The 15909-nt window shown below is 41.8% G+C and overlaps 1 protein-coding gene across 2 annotated transcripts in view; it reads left to right on the forward strand.

The window, feature by feature from the left end:
- lamb2l (laminin, beta 2-like) overlaps positions 1-15909 on the forward strand; it is a 59646-nt gene that overhangs the window by 22471 nt on the left and 21266 nt on the right. For both annotated transcript variants that reach the window (XM_047603329.1, XM_047603321.1), the window contains exons 3-14: positions 4695-4870; positions 8942-9077; positions 9324-9397; positions 9673-9861; positions 11869-11932; positions 12165-12367; positions 12496-12616; positions 13212-13400; positions 13500-13679; positions 13768-13880; positions 14110-14189; positions 14385-14541. In XM_047603329.1, the coding sequence (XP_047459285.1) occupies positions 4695-4870; positions 8942-9077; positions 9324-9397; positions 9673-9861; positions 11869-11932; positions 12165-12367; positions 12496-12616; positions 13212-13400; positions 13500-13679; positions 13768-13880; positions 14110-14189; positions 14385-14541 (1682 nt within the window). The remainder of the gene's footprint in view (positions 1-4694; positions 4871-8941; positions 9078-9323; positions 9398-9672; positions 9862-11868; positions 11933-12164; positions 12368-12495; positions 12617-13211; positions 13401-13499; positions 13680-13767; positions 13881-14109; positions 14190-14384; positions 14542-15909) is intronic.

The raw sequence follows: 15909 nt of genomic DNA on the forward strand, positions 1-15909 counted from the left end.
ATATTTTGCCTCCAGCTAAGCCCCGCCTCTCAAAAAACATCACACCGTTTACAAACTGTGAAGAAGTCTATAAAATACATTTTTCATAATTACATTCACAGATGTTCATTATAAAAGTCATCATTTTCATATACACACGTAGACATCTAACAGTGTTATATTAGCATGTTAGCCATGGTATTACTTTGTATTGGATTAAAAGGAAAAATAATATTATCACACATCTGTACTGATTACGCTCTGACTTTGTGTGGCGATGGGAAAAAAAAGGAATAGAGACCTCCTTGAAGTTTCTTTTTGTTTTTACTGTTAGTGATATATTAGGTCATAGGGTTTAGGGTTTGTACAGTTTAAGTGGTTAATACCACTAATTGGCTGTAGTTTAGAACAGAATCTTAAATATTTCTTCTTCATTTTGCATGTCAGAACCTCTTGTGGTTGTCAATGTTTCCAATACCTTTTATTAAATAAAGAGAATTGCATATGTCATAATTTCAATGTGGTTCAGTGGGACTTTTGATCCCACTCTGTGCATGTGTGCACAAGTTGTTTCTACTTTTTATTTTTCTGACATAAAAGAATTTGGTGCAAGCACCTCCTATTACACCAGAGTTTGTTTGTCGCTGATTTGAATTCAGGCCAAGGAAACTAAGACTACGCGCAACAAGATTGATGTTCATGTAAATGAAAGTGTATTAAATTCCAGATTTTATCTTGATATATGGTGCCTGCAGTCACAAGTGTAAATATAGGTTTAAGCTGCAGGTATGCTCAACCAAAACTGCTAAACACCCTATAAAGGTGTTTAGGTGGCTTTGTCGAACAATTTATGTGTATTTATTTTGTTCTCTTGTAAGGGTTGGCTGAGACATGAAAGTGTGCCAGTGAATTCTTGGCTCCTTATATCATGTGCTATCGTCTGTCGGAGGCAGCAGTTTGTCACCAGCTTGGCTTTTTTTTGTCAGGGTCCGCTGTGGGTCAGTAGGTAGAGGGAGTTGTCCACAAACCAAAGGATTAGCTGTTGGATCCATGTCAATTCCTGCTACATAGACCAGGGGCTAAAGAGTCCTTGAGCAAGATGTGGAATCCAGAGTTGCTCCCAGTGTTTGGCACTCGTGAGAATGAATATATAGATCCCTTCATGGCCTACGCCACCATGACGTCACTATGTTAGCTGGAGGCAAAACAGAGGGAAGCTTGACGTGACACTTTATATCAGATAAGATTAAAATGTGATGCATCATCAGTTTCAGCCTGGATAATGTTGTGCAGAAGTCACATTTGCAAGGTTATCCTCCACAGTGGTTCCACTTCTTCTTGTAATATCTATGTTGGAAAGGCTTCACTTGACAAAGACAGACTCTTCTATTTCAAATCTTGCACATGTCCATTCAAGACATTGTTATCGGCGTCTTAACGATTTGTATGCCTTCCACTTTTTGCTGTAGACAGTGGGCTTCTCAGTAAATGTCCACTCAATTCACTGTCCATCCATTGAGTGATGAACAATTTGACAAATTACATTAAGTTAATCATTATTTGGGTTCTTGTTACGTTAATGCTAATGCTAACTGCAAGTTAACGCAACGTTAGTTGTGTGTTTCAGGGGTGTCCAAGCAGAAGTTGTATTTACTACGTTACCCTCCACAGTGGTTCCACTTACTTCTTGTAATATCTTTGTTGGAGAGGCTTCACTTGATAAAGACAGACCAGTCTTCGTCCCCCGTGTGTCCTCCTTTGGTCAAATCATGCATCCAGTGAGTGAGAGTGTAGTGTTCGGTAAATCTAGTCCCATCAGTCAGAGTGTATTAGTATATTCTCTAAAATATGTGTTATCCTTGACCATTTTTGCCAAAACCTTGTGTTTTCCGTTGAAACATATTAACCAGCATTTACAAGCTACAGTGTTTGAGATGTTTTGCCTCTGCTTAGGCCCTGCCCCTCAAAAAACGTCACACTGTTTACAAACTGTGAAGGGGTCTACAGACGTGTCACTGTAACTTTAAAGGGGACATGAAACACTAAGCATAATTATGACTTAGTTCCTTTTGTGTCGCCAGACATGATTGGAGCGGTTGGCTCAACTTGCGGTTGCATTGAGCTGCTACATATACATTGAAAATGACAGTGAACGAGGAGAAGAGTACAAAACCAATTAAAGGAGGCATGTTCTCCATTGCTCCTGGATGATCAAATTTGTTTTTTGACATCAGAGACTGGGAGGAGAAACCTGTTAATTTCCATCATTTGCCACCGACACGACACCTGTTCTCCGACGTTGGCTAGCTGCACTCTATAAGAAGAATCTTGAAATTGGAATCTGCATTTTGCACTGTTAGATCTTAAAGCTATTTTGGTGTTATGATTAAAAAATGTGCACATGTGCTACATTGGTGTTGGTCGTCTTTAAAGAGCTTTGATTACCCATAGGAAGTAGGAATAGAAAAGCGCAGCATGAATACTGTTTACCATTTGTTCCAGCAAAGCCTCATTAGCATGAACTCAGACAGTGCACATCATGCATCATCATCAACATCATCAAGGACAATGCACATTTTCATCCTCTTGTAGCTACAGGAAGTGTTTAATCAAGGACAGTCACAATTTCCCCCCCCTCAAGCTGAAAGCCTCCTCACACACTCACTTCCCCATCACTGTAACTGACTGTATTTTGAACTCAGGGTTTAAGTTTTTTAATGTTTAATTTAACAGTTTTTTACTTGCACCTTGTTTTTTAGGTATATATTATAGGTATTATATTTCTTTAATGTATTCAGCGTTTTAAGAAGGAGACATGCAAAGAAAGATTTTCATTGCATGGTCTAAACTGCAGTTTTTACTGTGCAAAGTGAGAATAAACATCTTCAATCTTTAATTAACTTGAGAAACGTACTATGCAGCACTGTGAACTTTCATCTATGAGATACTGCCTGATGCCCGGTTAATTATTGAAATGATTATGTGTCACGCACATTATTGTAGTTTTCCTCAATATATATATCTTTTTTAGCAAAGCGCCTACTATGACAAAAAAGAAAGTGAAGGCCCAGGGGTTCAGAAACGCTGTGCTCAGAGCCGCTGAGATGCCAGTTTATCCGGGATATGAGACGTGAACATTAACTGCAGCTAGTGATTTGTCTCAGCGTGACTCGATGCACCGCGCCGCTGCCACGCCATTGGGTGATTCCCATTCATGTTTTCCTTTCCTACAGCCGCTGCTTTTGATTCCATCTCAAACCTTCCATGTCTTTGGTCTCATGCCTCAACATGTTGTTTCCCTGTTGTTTTCTGTGGATGTGCAGGATGAAAGCGCCTCAGATTCTGTATCTCTCTCAACATCTCACATCTCCATACCGCTCTGCACTTTGCACATATTTTTTTACCTGACAGGCACAGATGTTCTTCAATTATCCCACTTATGATACTACAACGTACGACTAAAACACTTGGCCAGAACTCACAAGGAGTGCTTCTGAGATAAAAACTAAACGAAAACAAAACAAAAAATTAAAAACACAGTGGACAGCCTGTAATAATGGCACTGCAGATTTATGGACATCCTCTTTTCATCCTGTCCTGCTGTCTACAGACGGCTGCAGGGAGTTAAACGTGTAGCCTGGAAGCTAACCCGGAGTTTCCCACCCACAAAATGTTTATGTGGGTTAAAGTTGGCCCTGCTGTGAGTTGATCATGCCCTGGCAAAGCTCTGCAGGTCCAGTCAAGTCATTTGAACGGGCTTTACGCTGAGATGGACAGGAGAGTGACAGCGACGTAGGCGTCATCTTAGCGCCTTTGAGTTGATTATTTTTACCCACATCCACCATCGTCATCACCGAAAAATAAACTAATGACTAAAAAGTAAATGTGAAATCCACACCCTCCAGTATTCTTACTATGCTTATGCTTAGTCAAATGCAGGTGTGCTGGCCTCCACAAGTTTTGAGTTGTCCCTATTTTACTGCTTCTTTGCCTGGAAAACAGCCTGACTTCTGGAGTGTAGTCTGAAGTTGATCCGTTGGGGACTGATTATGGTCCTGCAAAGATTAGCTTAGAAATGTAGCAGACGTTTCAATCCAGGTAACTTTATCAACGCTGCACAATTATCATTTGTTCAGTTCTACATCTACATCTACATCAGTTTGCTAGTTTTGGTCGGCTACTGTCAACTGCTTGAGGTCAACGGAGGAAAACGCTCCCTAATCCAATCACATGATAGGGATGCACATTTTGAAAGACAGTCGAGGAGGTCTCATACCTAATTTCTAATTAAATCTAATTTCCTATCAAGTAACATTCGAGTCTCGTCATAACAATTTTAGCCCGTTGTGGGTTAATCACACAAAAAAAAGTTCTCTGAAATTAACTGTATTGGCAAAAACATAATGAAGTCCAGAGGACGTGTCATCAGTCTCATATGCTAATAAGAATGTAGCTAATATTGGGAGTCATATAGGTTTAGCTTTTTTCATTAGGGACAGTCTTTATGTCTTTAATCTTTAATCTCCACGTCATTACTTTGTTTGCTCAGATATGTCTGATCATTTATGAAGAGATTTGAGGTAAAGATGGTTTTAATAATATGTGGAGCATTCGTATCCCTGGACATGCACCTTTGGCATGTGTTCATAGGCCTAATTACTTACATAAGTATCGTTACTGGTCTGTATTATCACACACTGTTTCTACCTTCTCAGGTGCAGCTCTCTGTGCGTTCGGGCAGGAGCTCCCGTCGAGTCCTCACGGCTGCACCGAGGGGAGCTGTTACCCCGCCACAGGAAACCTTCTGATTGGACGGGCCATCAACCTAACCACCACGTCCACGTGTGGCCTGCTCGGACCAGAGTATTACTGCATTGTTAGCCACCTGCAGGTCAGCACGCTAACTCAAAGGGGAAATGCTAAGAACCTTTAACTTTCCCACATGTGAAGCCTGATTGTAATTATTCCCTATGATTTTACATAGATTTTTCTTTCCATCGTCTGGAAAGAAAAATCACGTGTGCCCAGCCTGACTCTCCCACCTACCCATCCCTCATCACATTTCCAACTCCTTCATAAGTAAACTTACATCTTCAACCAGCGCAAAGAAATACCCAACGGTTTGTTGTTCATGCATTCACCCGTCCTCATCCCTCACTCGCCACCACTCCATCTTCAATTGTTCGTCTGTCTGTCTGTTTGTGGCCCAGTTTCCTTGAGGAAAGTGTAGACACACCTGTCAGACACACCTTCACACTCTTTCTCTCTGCCACTGTCCTGCAGCCCTCTCCTTTTCACTCCGCTCTGTGAGAAACATTCTTCTTTCCCTACCGCAACCCGATTATCCTAAATCATTTTACCTTGACTATTCTCAAACCATTATGTACAAGATGAGGACAATATAACAGATACGGGGAATCAAGGACATCAAGAACGTCTGCATAACAAGGTCGAGAGTGAGACGCGATAATATATTTTTTTCTTCTTAAAAAAAGGATGACAAAGTCCTGACTGTATCTCTCTGACGACAATGACAACTGAAACTAATGACAACTAAAGTACTACTGCAATAAACACTCATCTGAAAATGCATCTGCTAACGTTAACAGAGGAACAGCAGTCAGTGACAACTTCACCAAACGAGGTAACAGAGAGAAGGAGGCTGCACATCAACTATTTGATAAAGTTATTAGACCTTTAGCTGCAGCACAGAAGGATTCAGAGAAATACTGCATTTTTAAACTAATCCATCTTCCAACACTCTGTGGAGTACTATTACATTCTACTGGTGCTGCTGAGTCGCTGCCTGTTTTTATACAGGCTATACATATCTGCAGCTGCAATGCAATTGAGTTCTGTCTTTCTTCATATCCAATCTGAGTTTCCTTCTATAAAATGTATATAATGAGGTCTTTAATTGACCCTGGCTATTTATTTTCTTTGTTCAAAAGTGAAGCCAAAGCCAGGAGAAGTGTTTCGCTGCAATATTTGCTCAATCCCTGCATATTGGTGGATGGGACTAAAACACAAAATGGTCTCAAAGTGGTTTCAATCATTTTAGGTTATTTCATATAATACTGATGCATAGTCAGGTGTCAAATTTTCAGTGAAGTTTCAATCTAACGATATAAGGGCAGGCTCAAGACCCACCTTTTGAATTTAGCTTTTAACTGAAGTCCTCTATTTTTTCTTATTACTTATTTATGCTTTTATTATTTACTACATCTATTTATGTATGCTTTGTGTGTGCTGATTTTACTTATTTTTTTTAAATATATGTTGTTTTTATTGTTTGTTCATTCCTTTTAGTTCGTCTGTATCCCTCCAAAAAGTGGGGATGCAGTGTCCATATTTATATACAGTCTATGGTTGTTCTGTCCCCTGTTCACACCTGTGTTATACGAGGAAAAAAATCTACTCGCAGTCTGTTTTGTTTTTCCTTCTGCCCCTACATGACACGACTCCTGGCATTCTCCTCCTTGTTGACATTCACTCCCACCCCCTGCGTCCGTGCATTTCCGTGTGTCTGCATGTATGTGCCTGCGTTTCCATTGCCTCAGAGCAGGAATATTCACTAATGTCAACTTCCAGCGGAACATGACTGACATTCTCTTATTGGTGAGAGGCCCTTTGCTCCAGTGAAGGGGCCGGACATGGTGAGAACCTGTCACACGTTGCCAGGTCTGTCAATGTTAGAGGCCCAGATCATTTGTCTCTCAGCTTTTAAAAGTCCAGACATCAATCATTTGTGCTTGACATAGTTTTTTTTCTTTTCTGTTTTTGTTCCCTGAAAGCTCAGATTGCATCGCTTCCAGGCTCAGTTTTTAACCTTACACCAGGAGCTGCACATATCTTAGCTTTAAAAAAAAAAAAACTCTAAAAATGTCCTGGTTTCACCTTTCAGTTAAAGTGAAACTCAAATTTCAACTCCAGATTACATGTCCAAACTATTGAAGGAGATAGAGTTACATACAGGAAGTCAAACACAAGTAGTGCAAAAACAAAATTAACGGCCATAAGAGGACTGAGATATTAACCGCCGGGTTACGATCAAGCTATCAGTTTCAGAGGTGGAAAGGAAACCGAATGAGGGAGGCGGGGTCAACATTGGTTTTTGCAAAGCCACCGGACTGTGACAAGGGAGCGCTTTCAAAACAGCATCGCACTTACATCAGTGTATTGTTGGAGCAGAAAAGCCTTAAGGTTGAGCTGAGCAGGCTTGACTAATGGGAGATAAATAAGCGCTCGGAAGAGGGCGGGAGGAAGAAAAGGAGAGTGGTAGAGCCACCAAGCACCAGTTCCATCTATCAGTGTCCTCAAAGACAGGAAGACTGGTTTATTCTCTCGGATTTGAAGCAAAACTATGGACTTCCTTCCATCGTTAGACACATTTAAAACCTTGTGCATGGATTCTAATTCTTCTAAACACGATAAAACTGTCAGAGCGTATGATCACACTCATTACTTTCCAGGATTTATGCTGGACTTTTTTAAATTGTGTAAAAAATTTAACAAATGTCCATTTGCGCACATGGTCACTTCCACGTACAGTAAATCCACATTTTCTTTTCCTTTCTCAGCCAAGTCTTCTTAACAACCGTGTTGTTGTGAGCAGCTTAATCACCCTTGACAACAACCTAATTAAGAAATGCAGCTCTGGAATCCACATTTTCTCCGTGCCAACTAACCCTCATCTGCCTCTCCAGCCCCCTTTTTTCCCCTTTACCCGTTCCCCCCTTTCGCCATGGTCCCCTCTCAAATGCACCCACATCTACCCTCTCTTGGCATCTCTCTGGTTACATGTTCATTTGATGCTTTGATAAAGGACTGCAGAGGCCTGGGATACTGTTTAAGATTGTGCATTGTTTGCTCTATGGGTGGCAATGTTTGGTTTGTTGGAGGGGTTACAATGAAAACTTGCATTGATATTCATGGTCTCCAGAGGATGACTCCCACTGACTTTGATAATCCAGACTTTTCCTTCGGGGCCATGAAAGAAGTTCACAGGTTTAGTTTTGAGTTAAATATTTCAGCATTTGGTGATTCCCACTATCTGGTGAAAGTTTTTCCATGTCCAGTGAAATATGTGAAATATTGCATTAAGAATCACTCTTAGGTCTTCATGTGTTATTCCTTTTAGTTCAGTCACAGACAAAATACCAAACAAATCCTAAAACAGCCATTAAAAACTAAAAAGTGATTGGTTCTATAAAAATACACTAGATATTTTGAGTGTTGGATCATTTTGGTTCCAGCGATTCACCACTTACTTTTTATTAAAAGACATATTTTTCTGTTGCTGTGCTTTGTGTCTATATAAGGTCAGTACATTCGAAAGTTCTTTAGAGACAAAAATGGCTAAAACAAGGACACTAATGCAGGAAACACCGCTGAAGATGCAGATTCTCAGCCAGGAAGTGCAAATGCAGGCCTTCAACAGCTTCAGCAGCAGAATTATAGATGAACCAACAGGTTGGAAGACAAACCGAGATCTGGGCGTTCAAGTGTTTCTTCAGCAGGAAATGATTTCATCCTGATCTGCATGTGCAAGGAAAACCACTGAATGACATCACAGGAGCTCCAACAGCAGTGGTCAAACCAAACTGGTGTCCATTGTTCCACCTGCACTGTACGTGGTCGACTTTTAGATCATGAGTTAAGTCCTACAAGGCTGTTAAGAAGCTCCTGATCAATGAGCACCAAAAGCAGACCCTTTGGTCTTGCTCTCTATTTTTATTCTCATTGGTGGCTCCATCTCTTCTACTGCATTTCTTCCTCTCACATGCTTCATCCCTCACTCTTCCCTTGTTTAGCATATTGTTTTCCTTTTGTCTTCCCTGTCTTTTCAATCTTTTGAACAACGTGAACCATGATCTGGTTCTCTCTGGCTTCTCTGGTCCCAAACCCACCAGCTCAGACGTCGACCTGATGAGACAAACTTTTGTGTTTTCCACCTCGTCAGGAGTCCGACAAGTGTTTCGAGTGCAACTCCCGGCACCGCTACGACCCTCACCACCACAGAGCCAGCCACCGCATCGAAAACGTGATCTACCTCACGGACCGCAATGGAGACCGCACGTGGTGGCAGTCTGTCAACGGTGGGTGTATTCAATCTATAAAGGTACACAAGAAACACGACCAGTTAACTGGATTGTGGTGACGGCCCCTGTCCTCGTATAGTTTAGAGCATGTGTGCGACGCTTCATGTTGTGTTTTCGTTGCAACCTGAATTCGAAAAGAGCTAAATTGGAGAAGGTAAAAAAAGGAAGACAGAGGCATCCGTCAACATGAGGCAACATAAACTGTGCTGTTGTGACGTGACTGACAGCTAGTTTCCTCCACAGGGGAAGAGAGTGTCAGCATTAGACTGAACCTGGAGGCTGAATTCCACTTCACACATCTCATCATGAAGTTCAAGGTATGAACACGAGTGCTGTATCTGGGTCTGGTGGAGGTTTCTGGCTTAAGCAAGTCGAGGGTCATACCTGGCTAGGTGTGTGTTTGTTCTGTACACTCCAGCGGTTGCATTCCATCCGGCCTGAGTCCACTATCTGTTAGTAAAGCAAACATTAGACCAAGGGTTTAGATAACAGTTGGGGTTTGTCAGTGACAAACTCACCTTCTCATAAATGTGTGGTATCTTTATGACTGTCGATCTCTCTGTATTGATTCATTCTTTTAATTTGTCATCAGACGTTCCGACCCGCAGCTATGATCATCGAGCGTTCGGCTGACTTTGGCCGCTCGTGGCGCCCTTACCGCTACTTTGCCTCAAACTGTACCAGGACCTTCCCCGGCGTCCCCTCCAACGGCCTGCACCACATCAACGACGTCATCTGTGAGGAACGCTACTCCAACACTGAGCCCTCCACTAACGGAGAGGTGAGGAAATTGAAAAAAGGGAACAGATAAGGCCTTCCTTATCCTTTCCCCGACTCTCGGCTCCAATCGCATAATTTCCATTTGACTGTGTGTGAGATATTTCAACGCAAGAGTTTTGTAGTAGTTCAGACAGAGCTGGTTTTCTCTCTTTCAGTCCTGCCACCCCCATGCATCATCCTGCATTAGCAGAATTCTTTATATATTATGTGGTTCCACTCCAGAGGATCCAAAGTGTGAATCACTGTTACTCCACCTACATCTGACTACCACTTATTTCCAATGAAAAGTTGTTGTTTTTTTGTGGCTGTGTCACATATAGAAGGTATACACTGAAATCACTAATGCTCGGGCCATGTCTCCCTGAGTGGCAAAAACATGGTGAAATGTACCAGTAGATCCAGAAAAATGTGGATTATCAGATCAAATTAAGGACGACTGGACTCGACAATGATCCATAGGAACCAAATAACAAAATGATCCATGAACATTGACATGTGGCCAGAAATGAGTTCTCCTGATATTTATATGGACCTGATTTCATCGACATCTTTATTTATACAATAGTATGTACTCTAGGTACTGTATACAACACAGCTCCAAAGGCTTTGTACTAGAGGAACCCCTTATTTGGAAAGTGGATTAGCCTCCGTTTCAATTAGTTTCAGTTAGTTTCAGTTCATTTCAGTTCTGATAAATGTAGCTAAATAAAAGATGCTAACGCTAAGAGCTTTTTACTGAGATGTAACATTAGCCATAAAATACTGTAGCGTTAAAAGGATGACGAGGAGTGATCACAAATGTTCAGTTTATTGTTTGAAATAGTTACTGTCAGCCGTAACTACGACAACACAACAACATGTACAGACTTATCTGACAGCCCTCCAGAACGTAACTTAAGGTCTGACTTCACCAAAAAATACAGCATAAATTAATATTACCTGACACTAAATGTGAACCACAACACCAGGTTTCTGTGTCTGGATTCCAGTTATTTCTTCTAATGCAACGATACATTTGCTTCTCTTTTCTTTGGCTGTCAGAGATTTCTGTAAAAAATATATGAAATGTATCTCTGACTGCTTTTCATATCTGTTGGTTCAGTCAATCACACAGCAACTCTTCTTCACCTTTTTAATTAATTTTATAATTTAGATGCTTTTAAAGCCTGTGATTCAGTCTAATGCTGCTAATCTATATGTTCATCTGTCACTCCGTTACCACGGAGACATCGCTTGCTGTGACATCACGTACATCTTTACCGTCTCTAGATCCGGAGCTCTGTATATGTGTCATCAAGTAAAAACATCACATGGCTGCACATTTTCTTATACACTTAGTATGTAACGTACTTATAACGTAGATTTAAGTTTATGTTCTGGAGCAAACACTGAATTTACTGTGGACAGTTTTGAGTCTAGTTTCTTCTCCAGTCTGTGTGTATCGGAGTGACACCCAACAGTGTGGCTCGCTGATGTGTTTTTGCAGAAACAACGATTCCTAAAGCACCAAGAGATAAGAGGCTTTGGAAACATGACCAGGATTAGCAGGAAACTGATCCAGAAATGTGGATTGTAAAAATAAGTTTCGTACGGTGACCGTATACACCGAAACTCAAGATAACACATGCAAATAGACGAAACACAAGCAAAGACAAAAAAATGTTGCATACGTTTGCTTAAATGTTTAAAATATATATTTGCAAAACTGTTTCCATATTATTTAAATATCCATTCTTTTTACATTTATCTCTTTTTAAGTTCCCCTGGAAACACATTTAGTTTGTGCTGCTTGCTTTGTGTGTCTGTATTAGCTGGTGTGAATATTTAGTTTAGTTTAGTTCTTTGTAGTCTTATTGTATTTTGCATGTGACTTGCATCATAATTTATTGCATTGACTTCCATCATTTAAATCATTTGTATTCAGTTCAGGTCAAAATGAAAGGGGTTTGCTTTAACTCTGTTTTAGAAGGAAACTAATGAGATTTTTCTCTGAATATTCACATTCAAGGTCATTTATAAAGTCTTGGATCCTGCCATCCATGTGAGAGACCCCTACAGCTTGGACATTCAAGGTTAGTGAAACTTTTTCAAGTCAAGGACTGGCTTATCTGGATAAGAGCAAATGGATGTTATTAGCTTCTCTTCAGTGCAGAATGCGTTCAGATCAGAGTGGCACTGCATCAGTGAGAGACTACATTTTTATGGGAGAAATTCTCATGAATGCAGCATCTCAGAAACACCTGGATATGAGCTGCAGGTTTGGCATACATGTATAAACTGTGACGTAATAATTCTTCTCTACAGAACTCCTGCGCATCACCAACCTGCGCATCAACTTCACCAAACTGAACACGCTGGGCGACGACCTGCTGGACCGACGCTCCGACGTCCTGCAGAAATATTACTACGCCCTCTACGAGCTGGTGGTCAGAGGCAGCTGCTTCTGTTATGGACACGCCTCAGAGTGTTCCCCGGTGCCAGGGATCCAAGCCCGGGAGAGCGGCATGGTGAGTTATACGGGTTACTGCCGCGGAACATCGTGTTTATAGACTGGGACTGGTCAAATTTGATAAGCAAACGTTACCTTTGACAGCACGTTAACCGTTCTGCTTTCCCCTTCGTCCCGATTGGCCAGATCCACGGTCGCTGCGTGTGCAAACACAACACAGAGGGTCTGAACTGCGAGCGCTGCCAGGACTTCCACCACGACCAGCCATGGAGACCAGCGGAGGCGGAGAACCCTCACACATGCAAAGGTGCACATGCATGCTTGACGTTATTAGGAGCATCCTGTCACAGAGTGATACTGAAAAACTGGTTCATGCATTTGTGTCTTTGTGATTCTGCAGCAAGAGCACTGACAGGAATTAACAAGAGAGATCATATTACTCCAATATTAGTTTCTCTTCACTGGCTCCCTTTAAAATACAGAATAGAAGTTTATATCCTCCTCCTTACGTACAAAGCTCTCTTATCTGATTATACCATATCATCCCACTCAATATCACTTTCGATCTCCGAGTTCAGGCCTGTGTGTTGTTCCTGGAATTTCTAAAAGTAGAATGAGCCTTCAGCTTTCAGGCTCCTCTCCTGTGGAACCAGCTCCAGGTTTGGGTTCAAGAGGCAGACACATTCTCTATTTTTAAGGTCAGGCTTAAGTTTAGGGCTGGACTTAACCGTCCCTGAATGATGCTGCTTCAGGCCAAGGCTGCTGGAGGACGATGCACTCAGCTCAGGTCCTCTCTTCTCTACCGGCCGGCCTTAGCTGAGTTCTGCTCACGGTGTCTCCTGTCCACAGGACGTCCCTCCAGTCAGTATAAATTTGTCCCTTTTTCCTTTTTCTTTCTGCAGAGTGTAACTGTAATGGCCACTCGAACCGGTGTCACTTTGACATGGCGGTGTATTTGGCCACGGGCAACGCTAGCGGAGGAGTTTGTGACTTCTGTCTGCACAACACTATGGGACGCAACTGTGAGATGTGTACGCCGTTCTACTACCAGGACCCCAACAGGGACATCAGGGACCCGAGCGTCTGCGTCGGTGAGTCCTTCGTCTCAGCGAGCAATTCGGTCGTTGCTTTTTGTCTCTTTTTGTCTTTGTTCACTCTCCTCGTGTGACCTTCCCCCCCCCCCACCCCAGCCTGTGACTGCGACCCCGTGGGATCGTTGGAGGGAGGGGTGTGCGACAGCCACACTGACCCCGAGATGGGGATGATCGCAGGGCAGTGTCGCTGCAAAAGCAACGTGAAGGGCGTCCGCTGCGATGACTGCAAGGCCGGTTACTACGGACTCAGCCAGAACGACCCGCTGGGTTGCCAACGTGCGTCTCTTTGTCCTGTTCTGAGAAGAACTGAGAGCATAGAAGTCGGCCGTGATCGTATTTATATGAGTCTGTGTTTCTCCACCAGCTTGCAACTGTGACCCTCGGGGCGTCATCATGATGGAAGCTCCCTGTGATCAGATCAGCGGCGACTGCTCCTGCAAAAGATACGTCACCGGTCGATACTGCAACCAGTGTCTGGTTAGTAGCTTTTAAACCCTGGTGATTAGCGTTCATTTAGCATATTTATTAAAGGAAAACGGCAAAGAACCAGATACATCTCATACTTTAATTTCCACTTGATCTTATCAGCGATTGCACTTGGAGGCATTTATCTTTTCTACTGTGTGTATCCATGGAAACCATGAATGAACAGAAAGGTTCCAGATTATAGTAATTCACATTTGAGATTTATTGCTTTTTCCTGCAGCCTGAATACTGGGGCCTGAGTAACGACCTGGCCGGCTGCAGACCGTGTGACTGTGACTTTGGCGGAGCCTTTAACAACAGGTACAATATTGCTTTTTTTTTTTTTATCTTTAAAGATATGGTCTTAAGTTGTATTTCATTTTGACCGACAGAGCACGAAATTGGCCGTGAAGCGAGGCTGTGAATCCTAAGTTCCAAAGTGCAAAGAAGAGAAAGAGCAGAAAAGTTAAGTTCATTCAGAAACGCTGAGACCTGGTTTAATGTCTGTCTCTTCAGGTGCATGATGGACAACGGTCAGTGCGACTGCAGGAAGCATCTGACTGGCCGACAGTGTTCAGACGTGCAGCCCGGTTACTTCTGCGCCCCACTGGACTATTACAAATACGAGGCCGAGGACGCGACTGGACACTCACCTAGTGACCCTCCACTGCCGGTGAGCGCACCACTTTTTAACTCAACACAACCCTCAAGATTCTAGCGCTTCAAAATGACAGTAAACCTAGGGCTGGGCCGTATATCGGTTCAGACCGAATACTGGTATTTTTTTCGTTATGATATGGATTTTTTATTTTTAATATACAGGCATACCAGTGTATTTGGAAACGGTTCGGTTTCAGACCACATCATTTTCAGTGTAGCACTCCTAAACACACATGGTGCAACTGTGTCACTGTGAGGCACGGTGAAGATGGAAAGGTCCAAAAAATGAAGCGGTGCCAAAAAAAGGGGCCGTGTCTGTTTTTTTTGTTTTTGTTTTTTCTGTTTTTTTTTCGGGTAACCAAACATTCCCGATTTCTGGGACAGTCCCCGTTTTGGATGACCTGTCCCCCGGCTATAGCTGTCCCTGAAAGTGTTCCCAATTTTAACTTTTTATGAATGAGAAAAAAATAAATTGCGCACAAACTACAGTTATTACGGGTAGGTGGTTGAGCTGCTATTGACGTTACAGACATATCAGTTTAAATATGTTTAAATATGTCAAAGTAAATGAAACTGTAATTGTCTACATTTCTTCATTTCATCTTGATGACATCTTCTTTTTCCGATTTCCACAATTCTACAAGATTTACTCATCATCACAGTAAAATAGTGCATCATCAGTCAATGTACTGACTTAATTCCTCTCTCAACCAGTAGAAAATGTTGTCATCACGTGATTATACATGAAAATTCGGAATTTTGAAAAATACCACAATATACATTTTTGGTCATAGCACCCAGACCTAACTAAACCTCCAGTACATGTGATCACCTCCACAAGGTGCCGTTAGAGTAAACGAAACTAAAAGCAGAGGAAATCGGGTGTTGAAATGTTTTTCTATGAATGGAGACATTGTGCTTTTACAAGGCAGCATTAGATCGTCTCCAAATGTTTTGTCTTAGAGTCTTTTATGTTGTGTCTATGAAAGAAAGAAACATTCCACCACACAGACCTCAAGGCCTCAAAACACGAATCTGGATTAAGCCACATTATGACTCTTTAGTTCACATCCATCTTATTTCATTCAGCAGGAGAACAGGAGGAACTGACTGCGCATTTTATGTCACATATTTACACATTGTTGACTCATAATCCTCCATTTGTGTCACCACTTAAACCAGTTACTGATTTCTTGTTCCAGCTGCCATCAGGGTCTTTGTGTATATATATATATATATATATTATATATATATATATATATATATATATATATATATATATATAGACACAATGTAGTCATGGTGTTGGTTTTAACTTTGATTCGGTTCATCTTCTCATTTTTGCAAGATAAAAGTAAAACCCAAACTGAAGATGGACCTT

The sequence above is a fragment of the Mugil cephalus genome, chromosome 1 (assembly GCF_022458985.1).
Source record: "Mugil cephalus isolate CIBA_MC_2020 chromosome 1, CIBA_Mcephalus_1.1, whole genome shotgun sequence".
In the NCBI taxonomy this organism is placed as follows: Eukaryota; Metazoa; Chordata; class Actinopteri; order Mugiliformes; family Mugilidae; genus Mugil; species Mugil cephalus.